Here is a 20,015-nt window from a genome sequence, read left to right on the forward strand (position 1 = left end):
AGTAGAACAGTAGTAACATCAGCCAGTAGATAGTAGAACTTCAGCCAGTAGATAGTAGAACATCAGCCAGTAGATAGTAGAACAGTAGTAACATCAGCCAGTAGATAGTGGAACATTAGTAATATCAGCCAGTAGATAGTAGAACATCAGCCAGTAGATAGTAGAACAGTAGTAACATCAGCCAGTAGAACATCAGCCAGTAGATAGTAGAACAGTAGTAACATCAGCCAGTAGATAGTAGTAACATCAGCCAGTAGATAGTAGAACAGTAGTAACATCAGCCAGTAGATAGTAGAACATTAGATAGTAGAACAGTAGTAACAACAGCCAGTAGATAGTAGAACAGTAGTAACATCAGCCAGTAGATGGTAGAACAGTAGTAACATCAGCCAGTAGACAGTAGAACAGTGGTAACATCAGCCAGTAGACAGTAGAACAGTGGTAACATCAGCCAGTAGATAGTAGAACATCAGCCAGTCGATAGTAGAACAGTAGTAACATCAGCCAGTAGAACATCAGCCAGTAGATAGTAGAACAGTAGTAACATCAGCCAGTAGATAGTAGAACATCAGCCAGTAGATAGTAGAACAGTAGTAACATCAGCCAGTAGATAGTAGAACTTCAGCCAGTAGATAGTAGAACATCAGCCAGTAGATAGTAGAACAGTAGTAACATCAGCCAGTAGATAGTAGAACATTAGTAATATCAGCCAGTAGATAGTAGAACATCAGCCAGTAGATAGTAGAACAGTAGTAACATCAGCCAGTAGATAGTAGAACATCAGCCAGTAGATAGTAGAACATCAGCCAGTAGATAGTAGATAGTAGAACATCAGCCAGTAGATAGTAGAACAGTAGTAACATCAGCCAGTAGATGGTAGAACAGTAGTAACATCAGCCAGTAGACAGTAGAACAGTGGTAACATCAGCCAGTAGATAGTAGAACATCAGCCAGTAGATAGTAGAACAGTAGTAACATCAGCCAGTAGAACATCAGCCAGTAGATAGTAGAACAGTAGTAACATCAGCCAGTAGATAGTAGAACATCAGCCAGTAGATAGTAGAACATCAGCCAGTAGATAGTAGAACAGTAGTAACATCAGCCAGTAGATAGTAGAACATCAGCCAGTAGATAGTAGAACATCAGCCAGTAGATAGTAGAACATCAGCCAGTAGATAGTAGAACAGTAGTAACATCAGCCAGTAGATAGTAGAACAGTAGTAACATCAGCCAGTAGATAGTAGAACATTAGTAACATCAGCCAGTAGATAGTAGAACATCAGCCAGTAGATAGTAGAACATCAGCCAGTAGATAGTAGAACAGTAGAACATCAGCCAGTAGATAGTAGAACATCAGCCAGTAGATAGTAGAACAGTAGTAACATCAGCCAGTAGATAGTAGAACAGTAGTAACATCAGCCAGTAGATAGTAGAACAGTAGTAACATCAGCCAGTAGATAGTAGAACATCAGCCAGTAGATAGTAGAACAGTAGTAACATCAGCCAATAGATAGTAGAATGTCAGCCAGTATATGTATATATCCTGTATATTGGAAGAGAAGCTTTGGCCCCAGAGAGAGAGAGAGAGAGAGAGAGATATACTGGTTGCATGCCACAACACCAACATGCGGAAGTCAATGGCTGTGATGTGTGGTAGTCTTTACTTAGCTGAATGCACTAACTGTAAATGGATGAGAGAGTCTGGTAAATTACCGACCATGGAAACACATTGGAAGTGACCAGAACATTGGATGGTTCCCAGATGTGTGCTGTCTGTTTGGTCCTGTTCTGTTAAATTCGACAAATTGTTTTACCTTAAAAAAAAATCTATCAATCAATCAACCCTAAAAGTAGTGCACTATATAGGGGATAGGGTGTCTTAGGGCTCTGGTCTAAAGTAGTGCACTATATAAGGGATAGGGTGCCATAGGGCTCTGGTCTAAAGTAGTGCACTATATAGGGAATAGGGTGCCATAGGGCCGTGGTGAAAGACTACGTTGTTCTGTTGTTGTGTTTTGTAGGAGTCGGAGGGATCGTAAAGGGCGTAGCGACAGCGTCTCAGACTGTCAGAACTGGCAGGACCTGGACTCGCAGAACCCCGTTAATAAAATGGAAAACATTGAGACGTCAGTCGAAGTGGTGGACGGAAGGCAGAAGGTTGGTTCTCACTCCCTCCACAAAAGTTTATACCATTTAACAATACTTTGAATGTTATCTGAATGTTATCTGAATGTTTAATCATGACAGCGTTAGTACATCATTCTATCATTCTGATGAAGTATCTCAGAGAGACACGGCTGTCGTAGGAAGGAGCGGACCAAAGTGCAGCGTGTGTGTCGTTCCACATTTTATTTTTACTCTGTGAAACTATGCAATACATAAATAAACTGAATGACAAAAAAACAACAAACCGTGACGCAGAGGTGAAACATACACGGACTCAAATTCAATCTCCCACAAACCCAGGTGGAACAAACACCAACTTAAAAATTACCTCCAAATAGAGACAACAATGACCAGCTGCCTCTAATTGGAGATCATCCCAAACAAAGCCCAACATAGAAATACAAAAACTAGAACAAGCCAACATAGAAATACAAAAACTAGAACATGACAACATAGAAAACCCCCCCTGTTACGCCCTGACCTACTCTACCATAGAAAATAACAGCTTTCTATGGTCAGGACGTGACACAGAGAGACGAAGCTTAAATCTCTCTCACAGTACCAACATTTCAACATTTCCCTGAGAACAAATGTTATCTGAATGTTTTCTGAATGTTTTCTGAATGTTTTCTGAATGTTTTCTGAATGTTTTCTGAATGTTTTCTGAATGTTTTCTGAATGTTATCCAAATGTTGAATCATGACCATGTAATTAAATTATTGTAGGATATCATCTTGGCCATTTTCTGTTATAATCTCCACCCGGCACAGCCAGAAGAGGACTGGCCACCCATCAGAGCCTGGTTCCTCTCTAGGTTTCTTCCTAGGTTATTTCCTTTCTAGGGAGTTTTTACCTAGCCACTGTGCTTCTACACCTGCGTTGTTTTCTGTTTGGGGTTTTAGGCTGGGTTTCTGTACAGCACTTTGAGATATCAGCTGATGTAAGAAGGGCTTTATAAATCAATTTGATTTGATATCATTTTGATCAAGTTTACAATTAGGATTTTTGAAGTAATAGATTTATTTGGTTGCTTGCGGTTTTAAACTGAATTGTACACCAATTTACAATCATAGATTGATGATTTAGTATCTCAGAGATAGAACAGGAAGATAGTCCCTTAGCCTAGTCGGCAGAATAACTCTTTATTTAAGTGTCCCTAACCCTGAACTGGAATGTTTCTACCTAAGTGTCCCAAACAGTGAACTGTGTGACAGTATTTCTACCTAAGTGTCCTGTGTGACAGTGAGAAGAGGGGGCAAGTGTTCCGTTTCCACACCAGAAATATTTTGAACCCTCTTCCTGAGCACACTTCCTGAGGGGAATGGGAATACACACGGATGGACGGACGGACGGACGGACGGACGGACGGACACAAACACACACACACAGACGAATGGACACTCACACACACAAACACACACAGACGAATGGACACTCACACACACACAAACACACACACACAGACGAATGCAAACGCACACACAGCAAATGTCCTGTTGTGGGTCACACCTGTGAGATCAGTTCCTGTTGTGATGGAGTGGCAGGGAAAGGTTTGAGTCACGTCAACGTCTACAGAGACCGTGTTCTCATCAACCATCAACCATCAACCAACAGAACACATCCACACCAGGACAACAAGAGCCAGAGTAGCATGGAATCAACCAGGACAGCCAGGTTAACCAGAGCCAGAGTAGCATGGAATCAACCAGGCCAGCCAGGACAACCAGAGCCAGAGTAGCATGGAATCAACCAGGCCAGCCAGGACAACCAGAGCCAGAGTGGCATGGAATCAACCAGGCCAGCCTGGACAACAAGAGCCAGAGTAGCATGGAATCAACCAGGCCAGCCAGGACAACCAGAGCCAGAGTGGCATGGAATCAACCAGGACAACCAGGTTAACCAGAGCCAGAGTAGCATGGAATCATGCAGGTCAGCCAGGACAACCAGAGCCAGAGTAGCATGGAATCAACCAGGACAACCAGGTTAACCAGAGCCAGAGTAGCATGGAATCAACCAGGACAGCCAGGTTAACCAGAGCCAGAGTAGCATGGAATCAACCAGGCCAGCCAGGACAACCAGAGCCAGAGTAGCATGGAATCAACCAGGACAGCCAGGACAACCAGAGCCAGAGTAGCATGGAATCAACCAGGACAGCCAGGACAAGCAGAGCCAGAGTAGCATGGAATCTACCAGGACAGCCAGGACAACCAGAGCCAGAGTAGTGTCATGACGTTGGCCTCTTTGAGTACAGGGAGGACAGTTGACCCCCTCCCCCTTGCACCATTCCCCAACCTACCTTCCCCCACCCAGTCCCTGTGTGAAGGAGTGGTAAAATTCCAGAGAAGAATCTCTGGCCACATGGCCCATAGAGTGAGACACAGGAAATTCTTCCAACTCACAGAATTGGGGAACCGAGTGACATTTGTGTTCTGGAGAAGGTATGGAAGATTGGTGAAGAATCCAGCTACGAGCTGGTCCGCTTGGTACAATTTTGTGATACTCAGAAGAGACAATATAGCCATATTACCATAAAACTGTTTATATAATAGCCTCAGCAATGAGACTTGCATCCACATGGTTGTATAAAATGTATTAATAAGGATAAAGCTATTTGTAATACATTGAGATGCTATGTACTGATGTTAATGTGATAGAATTGTATTTCTGTACCAAGCTTAACTCAGTCATCGGCACACCCCGCAGGGACACAGACAGGACCAGGCGTCATGTGACATGTTCACTATAAAACTATACCCTGATTTACTTTCTTCAGACCAGGCCTCCACTCCATGGCGAGTTGGCCAGTAGGTTTGACCATCCAATTCCTATACTGAAAGTGAACTACACCACGTGGTTAACTTTTAGACTATCGAGACCGACAGAATAAGAACAAGTCTTTGATATTAATTAATAGTCTGCAGCTAGAAATTATATAATTGAACGCGAAGACTGACGAAACATCCATTCTATGACGACATTCATGAATGTTGCTCTGAAAGATCCATTCTAACCGAGAGAGAGAGAGAGAGAACGCGGACAAAACTCTCCAACAGAACAGAACTCTCCAACAAGGATCCCGAGGACACCCTGAGCGTAAATATATATTGATTGCAATTGTTCCCGAATGAGTGAGCGTTCATGTGCAAAGGATTAGCATATCAATTGTTAATATTAATGAACTCTGTGTGCCACAGCTGACCTTTTATGATCCATTGTTCAACAGGCCGACCTGCCTGTTTAGCCCACAAGGGCACATTCCTCTACCAATTCTTTGTGACGATAATTACTGTTTGTATGTTTTCTGTTAATTACTTAGTGTAGCAAATAAATGATTTTAAGACAATTGATGTATGGATGATTTTAGTAAAGACTGGGTTCGTGCAGATACAACAATTTACGACGTTTGGAATGAGACTGGACGCGAGGTAAAATACACCATTTAAACCAGAAGATAATCGGCCTATACTATAATATTATAATATAGGAAAGTTATATTAGGAAAATTATAACTTTGTAATCTGAATATTTTCCTTGGTGCCCCGATCTCCTAGTTAATTACAATTAAACGATTAATCAGTTTAATCGTGTGATAATAATTACAGGGAGTTAATTGATAAACATGTCTTTAGTTTAATGGTACCCCAAAGACACGACATATATGGAGCCCCCGTGCGAGGAATCTAAGATAGAATTTCACAGCAAAGTCCAATTCTATATATCAATTGTGCGAACAGAATTGTACAAACAGCCTGCTATCTAAACAAAGTGATTGTGTATTTTCCATTGGGAGAAGCTATTTAGAGTGGCTCCGGTCTTATGTCGATAGCAGTGAGAGATAAATTCCAGATTTAGTCTGTTAGGCCAAACGGTACTATTTCTGTCGGTCAATATTAACTTCTAGAGTAAGGTTAGAAATTAGAAGTTAACTGTCCGGTAACCGAGCCAAATAATTTGCCTACCGCACTAAGACAGTGTGGGCAGACCGTATGCGTATCTGTATTTAAGTACCGTGTCGCTCCGGTCAGCATAAACGCTAGCAGAATATGCTGAAGGGGGTTAAGGTGAGACGTCACTAGAAAACCCACCCTTTCCATAGTGAAAGGACCCTATTTTGATGCTTGGAAGGATACTCCTGAACCAAGTAGCAATAGCTTAGCATTACGGGCAAGCTAACAGAGAGGGAACATTTCCTCTCCCTGTGCCACGTTTTAATCTCTCCGCCTGGCGCGACGGAAGTCCCGACCTTTGTACTTCACCTGGTGGTGAAGAATTGCCAGTACATCTCTAGGGGAAATCCAAACGTGGAGCACGGTAACATATCCAGACAATCGCAATTGACTGGATATGACGTCTCATTCAATTTTAACTAACAAGTGAAATTGCCAGATTTACCTTTTCAAGTGGATCTTTTAAATAATATCCAAAATTGATTGGGCGTCTACAATTGGGCGTCTAGCCTTCCCTGTAGCTCAGTTGGTAGAGCATGGTGTTTGCAACACCAGGGTTGTGGGTTCGATTCCCACGGGGGGCCAAGTAGGATGAAAAAAAAATATGTATCAAATGAAAATGAAATGTATGCATTCACTACTGTAAGTCGCTCTGGATAAGAGCGTCTGCTAAATGACTAAAATGTAATGTAAAAATGTACAATGAGACATGATTCACTTTTTCCAAACTTAACTTAGATGAAGCAATGCTCTCAGGTTAATTGAAGTTAATTCCCAGATAGCCTATACAGGTTTGATATATCATAAATAGATTAATCAGTAAAATCTGCTTTAGCAAAGCACATTCAGTAAAACCCATTACTGACTGGAGTGAACCCCATGTGGCTTCGGCCTTAAGGGAAAGTATAGTGGTGAATGTACCCTAAACATTTAAACTACATTACTGTTATGATAACCCTGTCTTCAGTTTAATGGTACCCCAAAGACACGACAGTAGCATGGAATCAACCAGGACAGCCAGGACAACCAGAGCCAGAGTAGCATGGAATCAACCAGGACAGCCAGGATAACCAGAGCCAGAGTAGCATGGAATCAAGCAGGACAGCCAGGACAACCAGAGCCAGAGTAGCATGGAATCAACCAGGACAACCAGAGCCAGAGTAGATACTAGTGGATTGATTGAGTGTGGATTCCAGGTCAGGGTTCAAAGTCCCAGTCAGTTGTCATAATAAAACATTTAGAACCCATCTCCCTTCCCTCTTCAGCACTTTCAATGTAAGAGCAGATGTATTTAGTATGGAAGCCATGTTGTATTGAAACCTGTCTTCCTCTCTAGATAGTCAGCAGGCTGGTGATGCAAAACGTTTATATGTTTATACTCTCCTCTCCTCTCCCTCTCCTCTCTAGATAGTCAGCAGACTGGTGATCCAGAACGCCAGTGTATCGGTCATGTATAAATGTTCTGCTGACAACAAAGTGGGTAAAGACCAAAAGCTGATATACTTTTATGTGACCAGTGAGTATTTCAACTTTTTTCCTTCTCTTGGTTTAGCATACAAAGTACTATACAGTAATATGCAGTATATATACATTAATAAATAGATCTGCCCTTTTGTAATAGTAGTAGTAATAGTTTGTGTAGTAGTACAACAACAAAAAAACATTTTGAACCATAGAGCCCTCAAAATCATAAACAAAATAATCTAATCCCCCCCCTCCCTACCCCCCCTCCCTCCTCCCTCCCTGCCACCCTCCCTCCCTGCCACCCTCCCTCCCTGCCCCCTTCAGCAATCCCAGAAGGGTTCAGTGTAGAGCTGGGTCCGTCTGAGGAACCTCTGGAGCAGGAGGAAGTGTCGCTAAGCTGCATCGCTGACAACTACACCTACGAACAACTCACCTGGTACAGACTGGACCCACAGGTAACAGGTCACCTGGTACAGACTGGACCCACAGGTAACAGGTCACCTGGTACAGACTGGACCCACAGGTAACAGTTCACCTGGTACAGACTGGACCCACAGGTAACAGCTCACCTGGTACAGACTGGACCCACAGGTAACAACTCACTTGGTACAGACTGGACCCACAGGTAACAGCTCACCTGGTACAGACTGGACCCACAGGTAACAGCTCACCTGGTACAGACTGGACCCACAGGTAACAGCTCACCTGGTACAGACTGGACCCACAGGTAACAACTCACCTGGTACAGATTGGACCCACAGGTAACAGGTCACCTGGTACAGACTGGACCCACAGGTAACAACTCACCTGGTACAGATTGGACCCACAGGTAACAGCTCACCTGGTACAGACTGGACCCACAGGTAACAACTCACCTGGTACAGATTGGACCCACAGGTAACAGGTCACCTGGTACAGACTGGACCCACAGGTAACAGCTCACCTGGTACAGATTGAACCCCTAGGTAGAGAGAATGGCACACTGAATGTTCTTAATGCTACAGTAGTTTAATTTGGTTGTGACTGTCAAATTAATATCCCAAATCTTGACAATTCCATTGTAAACTTGTTGATGGATTTTGGTAAGACGACACAAAACCGATCTGGGACCCAAGCTAGTAGAATAGTAGGACAGGAAGAACAGTAAGACTGACTTTTATTTATATATATATATATATATATATATCTCCAGGCGCTGCAGGATGAGAGTGGTAAACCCCTGGAGCTGGACTGTCGTAGTGTCCACCTGTACGCTGACCGCCTGGATGGACAACTGACCTATCAGGAGCGGTCTAACAGCTGGGTCCTGGAGATGACTATAGCTAGCATCATGCTACAGGATGAAGGGAACTATGTCTGTGAGGTTCAGAATAGGAGGAGCGGAGAGAAACACTGTCTACGCAAATACATATCGGTTAAAGGTGAGAGGGAGAGAGACACTGTCTACGCAAATACATATCGTTTAAAGGCGAGAGGGAGAGAAACACACAGGAACGTCTACACTCTTAGAAAAAAGGGTTCTACAACTGTCCCCATCGGAGAACCCTCTATGGATCCTAGATAGAGCCCTTCTTGGTTTAAGGGAGAACCCTTTTGGGTTCCAAGTAGAAATCCCAGTGGAAAGGGTTCTACATGGAACCAAACAGGGTTCTACCTGGAACCAAACAGGGTCTCCTATGCGGAGAAGCCTTATTGGTTCAAGATAGCACCTTTATTCTAAGAGTGTAATCATACAATGACACACAGAGGAACGTAGGCTTCACACACCAGAGGAACGTAGGCTTCACACACCAGAGGAACGTAGGCCTCACACACCAGAGGAACGTAGGCCTCACACACCAGAGGAACGTAGGCCTCACACACCAGAGGAACGTAGGCCTCACACACCAGAGGAACGTAGGCCTTACACACCTTAGGAACGTAGGCCTCACACACACACAGAGGAACTTAGGCCTCACACACCAGAGGAACGTAGGCCTCACACACCAGAGGAACGTAGGCCTCACACACCAGAGGAAGGTAGGCCTCACACACACAGAGGAACGTAGACCTCACACACACAGAGGAACGTAGGCCTCACACACACAGAGGAACGTAGGCCTCACACACACAGAGGAACGTAGGCCTCACACACACAGAGGAACGTAGGCCTCACACACCAGAGGAACGTAGGCCTCACACACCAACACACACACTGTAATGCTGTAGAATGGCCAGGTATATATATTGTACACACACATAGTACATGCTGACAGATGCTGTTGGTTTTAAACATACACTAGTCCCTCAGAGGAAGGGATTAAACACACACTAGTCCCCTAGAGGAAGGGGTTAAACATACACTAGTCCCTCAGAGGAAGGGGTTAACATACACTAGTCCCTCAGAGGAAGGGGTTAACATACATTAGTCCCTCAGAGGAAGGGGTTAACATACACTAGTCCCTCAGAGGAAGGGGTTAGAAACACACACTAGTCCCCTAGAGGAAGGGGTTAAAAACACACTAGTTCCCTAGAGGAAGGGGTTAACATACACTAGTCCCACAGAGGAAGGGGTTAACATACACTAGTCCCCTAGACGAAGGGGTTAAACACACACTTGTCCCCTAAAGGAAGGGGTTAAACACACACTAGTCGCTCAGAGGAAGGGGTTAAATACGCACACTAGTCCCTCAGAGGAAGGGGTTAACACACACTAGTCCCCTAGATGAAGGGGTTAAACACACACTAGTCCCCTGGAGAAAGGGGTTAACATACACTAGTCCCTCAGAGGAAAGGGTTAAACAAACACTAGTCCCCTCGAGGAAGGGGTTAACATACACTAGTCCCCTAGAGGAAGGGGTTAAACATACACTAGTCCCTCAGAGAAAGGGGTTAACATACACTAGTCCCTCAGAGGAAGGGGTTAACATACACTAGTCCCCTAGAGGAAGGGGTTAACATACACTAGTCCCTCAGAGGAAGGGGTTAACATACACTAGTCCCACAGAGGAAGGGGTTAACATACACTAGTCCCCTAGACGAAGGGGTTAAACACACACTTGTCCCCTAAAGGAAGGGGTTAAACACACACTAGTCCCTCAGAGGAAGGGGTTAAACACAAACTAGTCCCCTGAGAGGAAGGGGTTAACATACACTAGTCCCCTCAGAGGAAGGGGTTAACATACACTAGTCCCTCAGAGGAAGGGGTTAAACACACACTAGTCCCCTAGAGGAAGGGGTTAACATACAACATACACTAGTCCCCTAGACGAAGGGGTTAAACACACACTAGTCCCTCAGAGGAAGGGGTTAACATACAACATACACTAGTCCCCTAGACGAAGGGGTTAAACACACACTTGTCCCCTAAAGGAAGGGGTTAAACACACACTAGTCACTCAGAGGAAGGGGTTAAATACACACACTAGTCCCTCAGAGGAAGGGGTTAACACACACTAGTCCCCTAGATGAAGGGGTTAAACACACACTAGTCCCCTGGAGAAAGGGGTTAACATACACTAGTCCCTCAGAGGAAAGGGTTAAACAAACACTAGTCCCCTCGAGGAAGGGGTTACCATACACTAGTCCCCTAGAGGAAGGGGTTAAACATACACTAGTCCCCTGGAGAAAGGGGTTAACATACACTAGTCCCTCAGAGGAAGGGGTTAAATACGCACACTAGTCGCTCAGAGGAAGGGGTTAAATACGCACACTAGTCCCTCAGAGGAAGGGGTTAACACACACTAGTCCCCTAGATGAAGGGGTTAAACACACACTAGTCCCCTGGAGAAAGGGGTTAACATACACTAGTCCCTCAGAGGAAAGGGTTAAACAAACACTAGTCCCCTCGAGGAAGGGGTTAACATACACTAGTCCCCTAGAGGAAGGGGTTAAACATACACTAGTCCCTCAGAGAAAGGGGTTAACATACACTAGTCCCTCAGAGGAAGGGGTTAACATACACTAGTCCCCTAGAGGAAGGGGTTAACATACACTAGTCCCTCAGAGGAAGGGGTTAACATACACTAGTCCCCTAGACGAAGGGGTTAAACACACACTTGTCCCCTAAAGGAAGGGGTTAAACACACACTAGTCCCTCAGAGGAAGGGGTTAAATACACACACTAGTCCCTCAGAGGAAGGGGTTAAACACAAACTAGTCCCCTGAGAGGAAGGGGTTAACATACACTAGTCCCCTCAGAGGAAGGGGTTAACATACACTAGTCCCTCAGAGGAAGGGGTTAAACACACACTAGTCCCCTAGAGGAAGAGGTTAACATACACTAGTCCCTCAGAGGAAGGGGTTAACATACAACATACACTAGTCCCTCAGAGGAAGGGGTTAACATACAACATACACTAGTCCCTCAGAGGAAGGGGTTAAATACACACACTAGTCCCTCAGAGGAAGGGGTTAACACACACTAGTCCCCTAGATGAAGGGGTTAAACACACACTAGTCCCCTGGAGGAAGGGGTTAACATACACTAGTCCCTCAGAGGAAGGGGTTAACATACACTAGTCCCTCAGAGGAAGGGGTTAACATACACTAGTCCCTCAGAGGAAGGGGTTAACATACACTAGTCCCCTAGAGGAAGGGGTTAACATACACTAGTCCCTCAGAGGAAGGGGTTAACATACACTAGTCCCTCAGAGGAAGGGGTTAACATACATTAGTCCCCTAGAGGAAGGGGTAACATACACTAGTCTAGTCCTTCAGAGGAAGGGGTTAACATACACTAGTCCCTCAGAGGAAGGGGTTAACATACACTAGTCCCCTAGAGGAAGGGGTTAACATACACTAGTCCCTCAGAGGAAGGGGTTAAACACACACTAGTCCCTCAGAGGAAGGGGTTAAACACACACTAGTCCCCTAGAGGAAGGGGTTAACATACACTAGTCCCCTAGAGGAAGGGGTTAACATACACTAGTCCCCTAGAGGAAGGGGTTAACATACACTAGTCCCTCAGAGGAAGGGGTTAAACACACACTAGTCCCTCAGAGGAAGGGGTTAAACACACACTAGTCCCCTAGAAGAAGGGGTTAAACACACACTAGTCCCTCATAGGAAGGGGTTAAACACACACTAGTCCATCAGAGGAAGGGGTTAACATACACTAGTCCCTCAGAGGAATGGGTTAAACACACACTAGTCCCTTAGAGGAAGGGGTTAAACACACACTAGTCCCTCAGAAGAAGGGGTTAAATACACACACTAGTTCTTCAGAGGAAGGGGTTAAACACACACTAGTCCCTCAGGAAGGGGTTAAACACACACTAGTCCCTCAGGAAGGGGTTAAACACACACTAGTCCCTCAGAGGAAGGGGTTAAACACACACTAGTCCCTCAGAGGAAGGGGTTAAACACACACTAGTCCCCTAGACGAAGAGGTTAAACACACACTAGTCCCCTGGAGGAAGGGGTTAACATACACTAGTCCCCTAGATGAAGAGGTTAAACGCACACTAGTCCCTCAGAGGAAGGGGTTAAACACACACTAGTCCCCTAGATGAAGAGGGTTAAACACACACTAGTCCCTCAGAGGAAGGGGTTAAACACACACTAGTCCCCTAGACGAAGGGGTTAAACACACACTAGTCCCCTGGAGGAAGGGGTTAACATACACTAGTCCCTCAGGAAGGGGTTAAACACACACTAGTCCCCTCGAGGAAGGGGTTAACATACACTAGTCCCCTAGAGGAAGGGGTTAACATACACTAGTCCCCTCGAGGAAGGGGTTAACACACGCTAGTCCCCTCGAGGAAGGGGTTAACATACACTAGTCCCCTAGAGGAAGAGGTTAACATGCACAAGTCCCTCAGAGGAAGGGGTTAAACATACACTAGTCTAGTCCTTCAGAGGAAGGGGTTAACATACACTAGTCCCTCAGAGGAAGGGGTTAAACACACACTAGTTCCCTAGACGAAGGGGTTAAACACACACTAGTCCCCTAGATGAAGAGGTTAAACACACACTAGTCCCTCAGAGGAAGGGGTTAAACACACACTAGTCCCCTAGAGGAAGGGGTTAAACACACACTTGTCCCTCAGAGGAAGGGGTTAAACACACACTAGTCCCTCAGAGGAAGGGGTTAAACACACACTAGTCCCTCAGAGGAAGGGGTTAAACACACACTAGTTCCTCAGAGGAAGGGGTTAAACATACACTAGTCCCTAAGAGGACTGGGTTAAACACACACTAGTCCCTCAGAGGAAGGGGTTAAACACACACTAGTCCCCTAGAGGAAAGGGTTAACATACACTAGTCACTAATTTCCACACTAATGCTTCATTCATGTCCAGTCCAGACACCTTTATTCTCCACCCTCCATCCCTTCTCTCTCTCCTGACAGTCCACAGCCTCACAGATTGGTCTCTTTGCCCTTTAGTCAATTTTGCAATTAACTATTTATTTCCTTTCATCTCCCTCCCTCCCTCTCCTCTCCTCTCCTCTCCTCTCCTCTTTCTCTCTCTCCTATCATTCTACCCCCCTCCCCCCCTCAGCTCTAGAAGCCCCCTGGTACAGACACAACCCAACCAATCAGACAGTGAACATCAGTGAGTCTCTCCTGATGGAGTGTGATGTAATGGGAACTCCTTCACCACACCTCTCCTGGTTCAAAGACAACCAGCCCCTGCACCAAATGTCAGGTAGGTACACACACACACACACACACACACACACACACACACACACACACACACACACACACACACACAGTGTTTAGCCAGAGCATTTTTATTTGTATTGATTTATTTAACCAGGTAGGCTAGTTGAGAACAAGTTCTCATTTACAACTGTGACTTGTCCAAGATAAAGCAAAGCAGTTTGGCACATACAACAACACAGAGTTACACATGGGATAAACAAGCGTACATTCAATAACATAATAGAAGAGTCTATATAGAGTGTGTGCAAATGGCATGAGGAGGTAAGGCAATAAATAGGCCATAGTAGCGAAGTAATTACAATTTAGCAGATTAACACCAGAGTGATAGATGAGCAGATGATGATGTGCAAGTAGAGATACTGGTCTGCAAAAGAGCAGAAAGTAAATGAAAACAATATGGGGATGAGGTAGGTAGATTGGGTGGGCTATTTACAGATGGACTATGTACAGCTGCAGCGATCGGTTAGCTGCTCAGATAGCTGATGTTTAAAGTTAGTGAGGGAAATATAAGTCTCCAACTTCAGCGATTTTTGCAATTCGTTCCAGTCATTGGCAGCAGAGAACTGGAAGGAAAGGCGGCCAAAGGAGGTGTTGGCTTTGGGGATGATCAGTGAGATATACCTGCTGGAGCGCGTGCTACGGGTGGGTGTTGTTATCATGACCAGTGAGCTGAGATAAGGCGGAGCTTTACCTAGCAAAGACTTATAGATGACCTGGAGCCAGTGGGTTTGGCGACGAATATGTAGCGAAGGCCAGCCTACTAGAGCATACAGGTCACAGTGGTGGGTAGTATATGGGGCTTTGGTGACAAAACGGATGGCACTGTGATGGACTGCATCCAGTTTGCTGAGTAGAGTGTTGGAGGCTATTTTGTAAATGACTTCGCCGAAGTCGAGGATCTGTCTCCCTGTGTCTCCCTCTGTCTCCCTCTGTCTACGTCTGTCTCCTTCTCTCTCCCTGCGTCTCCCTATCTCCCTCAATCCCTCTCTCTCCCTGTGTCTCCCTCTCTCCCTGCGTCTCCCTCTCTCTCTCTCTCCCTGCGTCTCCCTCTCTCCCTCTGTCTACGTCTGTCTCCCTCTGTCTCCTTCTCTCTCCCTGCGTCTCCCTCTCTCCCCCTCTGTCTCCCTCTCTCTCCCTCTGTCTCCCTCTCTCTCCCTCTGTCTCCCTCTCTCTCCCTGTGTCTCCCTCTCTCCCTGTGTCTCCCTCTCTCCCTCTGTCTCCTTCTCTCTCCCTGCATCACCCTGTGTCTCCCTCTCTCCCTCTGTCTACCTCTGTCTCACTCTGTCTCCCTGTCTCTATCTGTGTCTCCCTGTCTCTATCTGTGTCTCCCTGTGTCTTCCTCTCTCTCCCTGTGTCTCCCTCTCTCCCTGTGTCTCCCTCTCTCCCTGTGTCTCCCTCTTTCTCCCGGTGTCTCCCTCTCTTCCTGTGTCTCCCTCTCTCCCTCTGTCTACATCTGTCTCCTTCTCTCTCCCTGCGTCTCCCTCTCTCTCCCTGCGTCTCCCTCTCTCTCCCTGCGTCTCCCTCTCTCTCCCTGCGTCTCCCTCTCTCTCCCTGTGTCTCCCTCTGTCTCCCTCTCTCTCCCTGCGTCTCCCACTCTCCCTCTGTTTCATATGTCTCTCTCTCTCTGTCTCCCTCTCTCTCCCTGCGTCTCCCTCTCTCCCTCTCTCCATCTGTCTCCCTTTCTCTCCACCTGTCTCCCTCTCTCTCCCTGTGTCTCTCTGTCTCCCCCTCTCTCCCTGTGTCTCTCTGTCTCCCCCTCTCTCCCTGTCTCCCTCACTCCCTGTTTCTCCCTCTCTCCCTGTGTCTCTCTGTGTCTTCTTATCTCTCTTTCTCCCTCTCTCCCTTTGTCTCTCTGTGACTTCCTTTGTCTCCCTCTCTCCCTCTGTCCCTGTGTCTCCCTCTCTCTCCCCGAGTCACCCTCTCTCTCTGTGTCTACCTCTCTCTCTCTCTGTTTCCCTCTCTCCCCGTGTCTCCCTCTCTCCCTGTGTCTCCCTCTCTCCCTGTGTCTCCTTCTACTCCTCTTTCCTCCTCTTCTCTTCCGTCTGGGTAAAGGAGTAGGTTCTCAAGCAGCCCTGTCAATCACACAGGGATAATGTCACCCTACAGCACATGCCTGGGAGGACACTAACGCCTGAGTGACACACACACACACACACACACACACACACACACACACACACACACACACACACATTGACGATATACACACACACACACACACACACACACACACACCTGTAGCTGAATACATGAGACATCAGCTTCCACAGTGTCTTTGAGGCATTAGAGGACAGGGGGTCAGATTGAGTGACAGCCTGGCAGGGGTACAGACAGCTGGGGACTTTGGAGACATTAAATACATGAAATGTGGAGAGAATGAGAGATGGAGTGGTAGAGAGGGAGATGAAAGAGAGGGGGGAGGAGGGGGGAGGGATGGAGGGAGGGGAAAGGGAAGAAGAGAGAGAGGGAAGGAGGGAGGGAGGAAGGAAGGAAGGAAGGAAGGAAGGAAGGAAGGAAGGAAGGAAGGAAGGAAGGAAGGAAGGAAGGAAGGAAGGAGAGAGGAGGATTGGCTGGGCTGACAGTAGGATCAATCTGAGTAGTTGTCAGGTTAGCAGACAAGCAAGGCTAGGTGAGTGTGTGTGTGTTTGTCAGGGTGGTGTGTGTGTGTGTGTTTGTCAGAGTGGTGTGTGTGTGTTTGTCAGAGTGGTGTGTGTGTGTGTGTGTGTGTGGGTTTGTCAGAGTGGTATGTGTGTGTGTTTGTCAGAGTGGTGTGTGTGTGTGTGTGTGTGTGTGTGTGTGTGTGTGTGTGTGTGTGTCAGAGTGGTGTGTGTGTTTGTGTGTGTGTGTGTGTGTGTTTATCAGAGTGGTGTGTGTGTGTGTTTATCAGAGTGGTGTGTGTGTGTGTGTTTGTCAGAGTGGTGTGTGTGTGTGTTTGTCAGAGTGGTGTGTGTGCAAGTGCACGCCTACATGTGTGTGTTTGTGTCAGTGATTGACAGGTGTGTGTGTGTGTGTGTGTGTGTGTGTGTGTGTGTGTGTGTGTGTGTGTGAGTGTCAGAGTGGTGTGTGTGTGTGTGTGTTTGTCAGAGTGGTGTGTGTGTGTGTGTGTGTGTGGGTTTGTCAGAGTGGTGTGTCTGTGTGTGTGTGTGTGTGTTTGTCAGAGTGGTGTGTGTGTGTGTGTGTGTGTGTGTCTGTGTGTGTGTGTCAGAGTGGTGTGTGTGTGTGTGTGTGTGTGTTTGTCAGAGTGGTGTGTGTGTGTGTGTGTGTGTGTTTGTCAGAGTGGTGTGTGTGTTTGTCAGAGTGGTGTGTGTGTGTGTTTGTCAGAGTGGTGTGTGTGTGTGTGTGTGTTTATCAGAGTGGTGTGTGTGTGTGTGGGTTTGTCAGAGTGGTATGTGTGTGTGTGTGTGTGTGTGTGTGTGTGTGTGTGTGTGTGTGTGTGTGTGTGTGTGTGTCAGAGTGGTGTGTGTGTGTGTGTTTGTCAGAGTGGTGTGTGTGTGTGTTTGTCAGAGTGGTGTGTGTGTGTGTGTTTGTCAAAGTGGTGTGTGTGTGTGTGTGTGTGTGTGTTTGTCAGAGTGGTGTGTGTGTGTGTGTGTGTTTGTCAGAGTGGTGTGTGTGTGTGTTTGTCAGAGTGGTGTGTGTGCAAGTGCACGCCTACATGTGTGTTTGTGTCAGTGATTGACGTGTGTGTGTGTGTGTGTGTGTGTGTGTGTGAGTGTGTTTGTCAGAGTGGTGTGTGTGTGTGTTTGTCAGAGTGGTGTGTGTGTGTGTGTGTGTGTGTGTTTGTGGGTTTGTCAGAGTGGTGTGTCTGTGTGTGTGTGTGTGTGTTTGTCAGAGTGGTGTGTGTCTGTGTGTGTGTGTCAGAGTGGTGTGTGTCTGTGTGTGTGTGTCAGAGTGGTGTGTGTGTGTGTGTGTGTGTGTGTTTGTCAGAGTGGTGTGTGTGTGTGTGTGTGTGTGTTTGTCAGAGTGGTGTGTGTGTGTGTGTGTGTTTATCAGAGTGGTGTGTGTGTTTGTCAGAGTGGTGTGTATGTGTTTGTCAGAGTGGTGTGTGTGCAAGTGCACGCCTACATGTGTGTTTGTGTCAGTGATTGACAGTTGTGTGTGTGTGTGTGTGTGTGTGTGTGTGTGTGTGTAGGACTTCAGCTGCAGAACGCTAACAGCACTTTGAGTATCCAGCGTATCAGAGAAGAGGACGCCGGTCTCTACACCTGCACCGCCTGTAATCAGAGAGGCTGCGTACACTCCTCCGCTGCCGTCACAGTGCTGGGTGAGACAGGAACACACACACACACAGCCTTATTACACACACACATACACACACACCTGCGTGGTATAGATGGTATAGCGGGTCCAGATGGTATAGCAGGTCCAGATAGTATAGCAGGTCTGAATTGTATATATGGTATAGCAGGTCCAGCAGGTCCAGCGGGTCTAGATGGTATAGAAGGTCCAGATGGTATAGCAGGTCCAGATGGTATAGCAGGTCCAGCAGGTCCAGATGGTATAGCTGGTCCAGATGGTATAGATGGTATAGCAGGTCCAGATGGTATAGCAGGTCCAGCAGGTCCAGCAGGTCCAGATGGTATAGATGGTATAGCAGGTCCAGATGGTATAGATGGTATAGCAGGTCCAGATAGTATAGCAGGTCCAGATGGTATAGATGGTATAGCAGGTCCAGCAGGTCCAGCAGGTCCAGATGGTATAGATGGTATAGCAGGTCCAGATGGTATAGCAGGTCCAGATGGTATAGATGGTATAGCAGGTCCAGATGGTATAGCGGGTCCAGATGGTATAGATGGTATAGCAGGTCCAGATGGTATAGATGGTATAGCAGGTCCAGCAGGTCCAGCGGGTCCAGATGGTATAGATGGTATAGCAGGTCCAGATGGTATAGCAGGTCCAGATGGTATAGCAGGTCCAGATTGTATATATGGTATAGATGGTATAGCAGGTCCAGCGGGTCCAGATGGTATAGATGGTATAGCAGGTCCAGATGGTATAGCAGGTCCAGATGGTATAGCAGGTCCAGATGGTATAGATGGTATAGCAGGTCCAGATGGTATAGCAGGTCCAGATTGTATAGATGGTATAGCAGGTCCAGATTGTATAGCAGGTCCAGATTGTATAGATGGTATAGCAGTTCCAGCAGGTATAGCGGGTCCAGATTGTATAGATGGTATAGCAGGTCCAGATGTTAAAGCAGGTCCAGATGGTATAGCAGGTCCAGATGGTATAGATGGTATAGATGGTGTAGCAGGTCCAGCAGGTATAGCGGGTCTAGATGGTATAGCAGGTCCAGATGGTATAGATGGTCCAGCAGGTCCAGCAAAATGCTTAATGTCGTTGAGAACAGATATTAGATATCTGATACACAGTGATATATGATTCAGGTTATTCTTCAGTGGGCTAGCTGGTGATTAATGATTCAAGTTATTCTTCAGTGGGCTAGCTGGTGAAACATGATTCAGGTTATTCTTCAGTGGGCTAGATGGTGATACATGATTCAGGTTATTTTTCAGTGGGATAGATGGCGATATATGATTCAGGTTATTATTCAGTGGGATAGATGGTGATACATGATTCAGGTTATTCTTCAGTGGGATAGCTGGTGATATATGATTGAATTAACTAAATTGATATTTAATTGGTTATAGCCTCCCCTCTGAGAACTCATCCCTCCAGGTTCCATTCATCCCTCCAGGTTCCATTCATCCCTCCATGTTCCATTCATCCCTCCAGGTTCCGGTGACAGGGCTAATGTTATTGTTGTTTATCTCATGAGGTTCCTGTGACAG

At 46.3% G+C, this 20,015-nt stretch overlaps 1 protein-coding gene across 1 annotated transcript in view; it reads left to right on the forward strand.

Moving 5' to 3' along the window:
• Positions 1-2,021: 2,021 nt before the first annotated feature.
• Positions 2,022-20,015, forward strand: part of LOC115190173 (fms related receptor tyrosine kinase 4) — a gene marked incomplete at both ends in the record, with an annotated part of 30,444 nt that continues 12,450 nt past the window's right edge. The window contains 6 exon segments of the mRNA XM_029748661.1: positions 2,022-2,157; positions 7,521-7,629; positions 7,902-8,032; positions 8,770-8,998; positions 14,060-14,206; positions 18,356-18,487. Of these exon segments, the coding sequence (XP_029604521.1) occupies positions 2,022-2,157; positions 7,521-7,629; positions 7,902-8,032; positions 8,770-8,998; positions 14,060-14,206; positions 18,356-18,487 (884 nt within the window).

Source organism: Salmo trutta, unplaced genomic scaffold, assembly GCF_901001165.1.
Source record: "Salmo trutta unplaced genomic scaffold, fSalTru1.1, whole genome shotgun sequence".
NCBI classification, from domain to species: Eukaryota; Metazoa; Chordata; class Actinopteri; order Salmoniformes; family Salmonidae; genus Salmo; species Salmo trutta.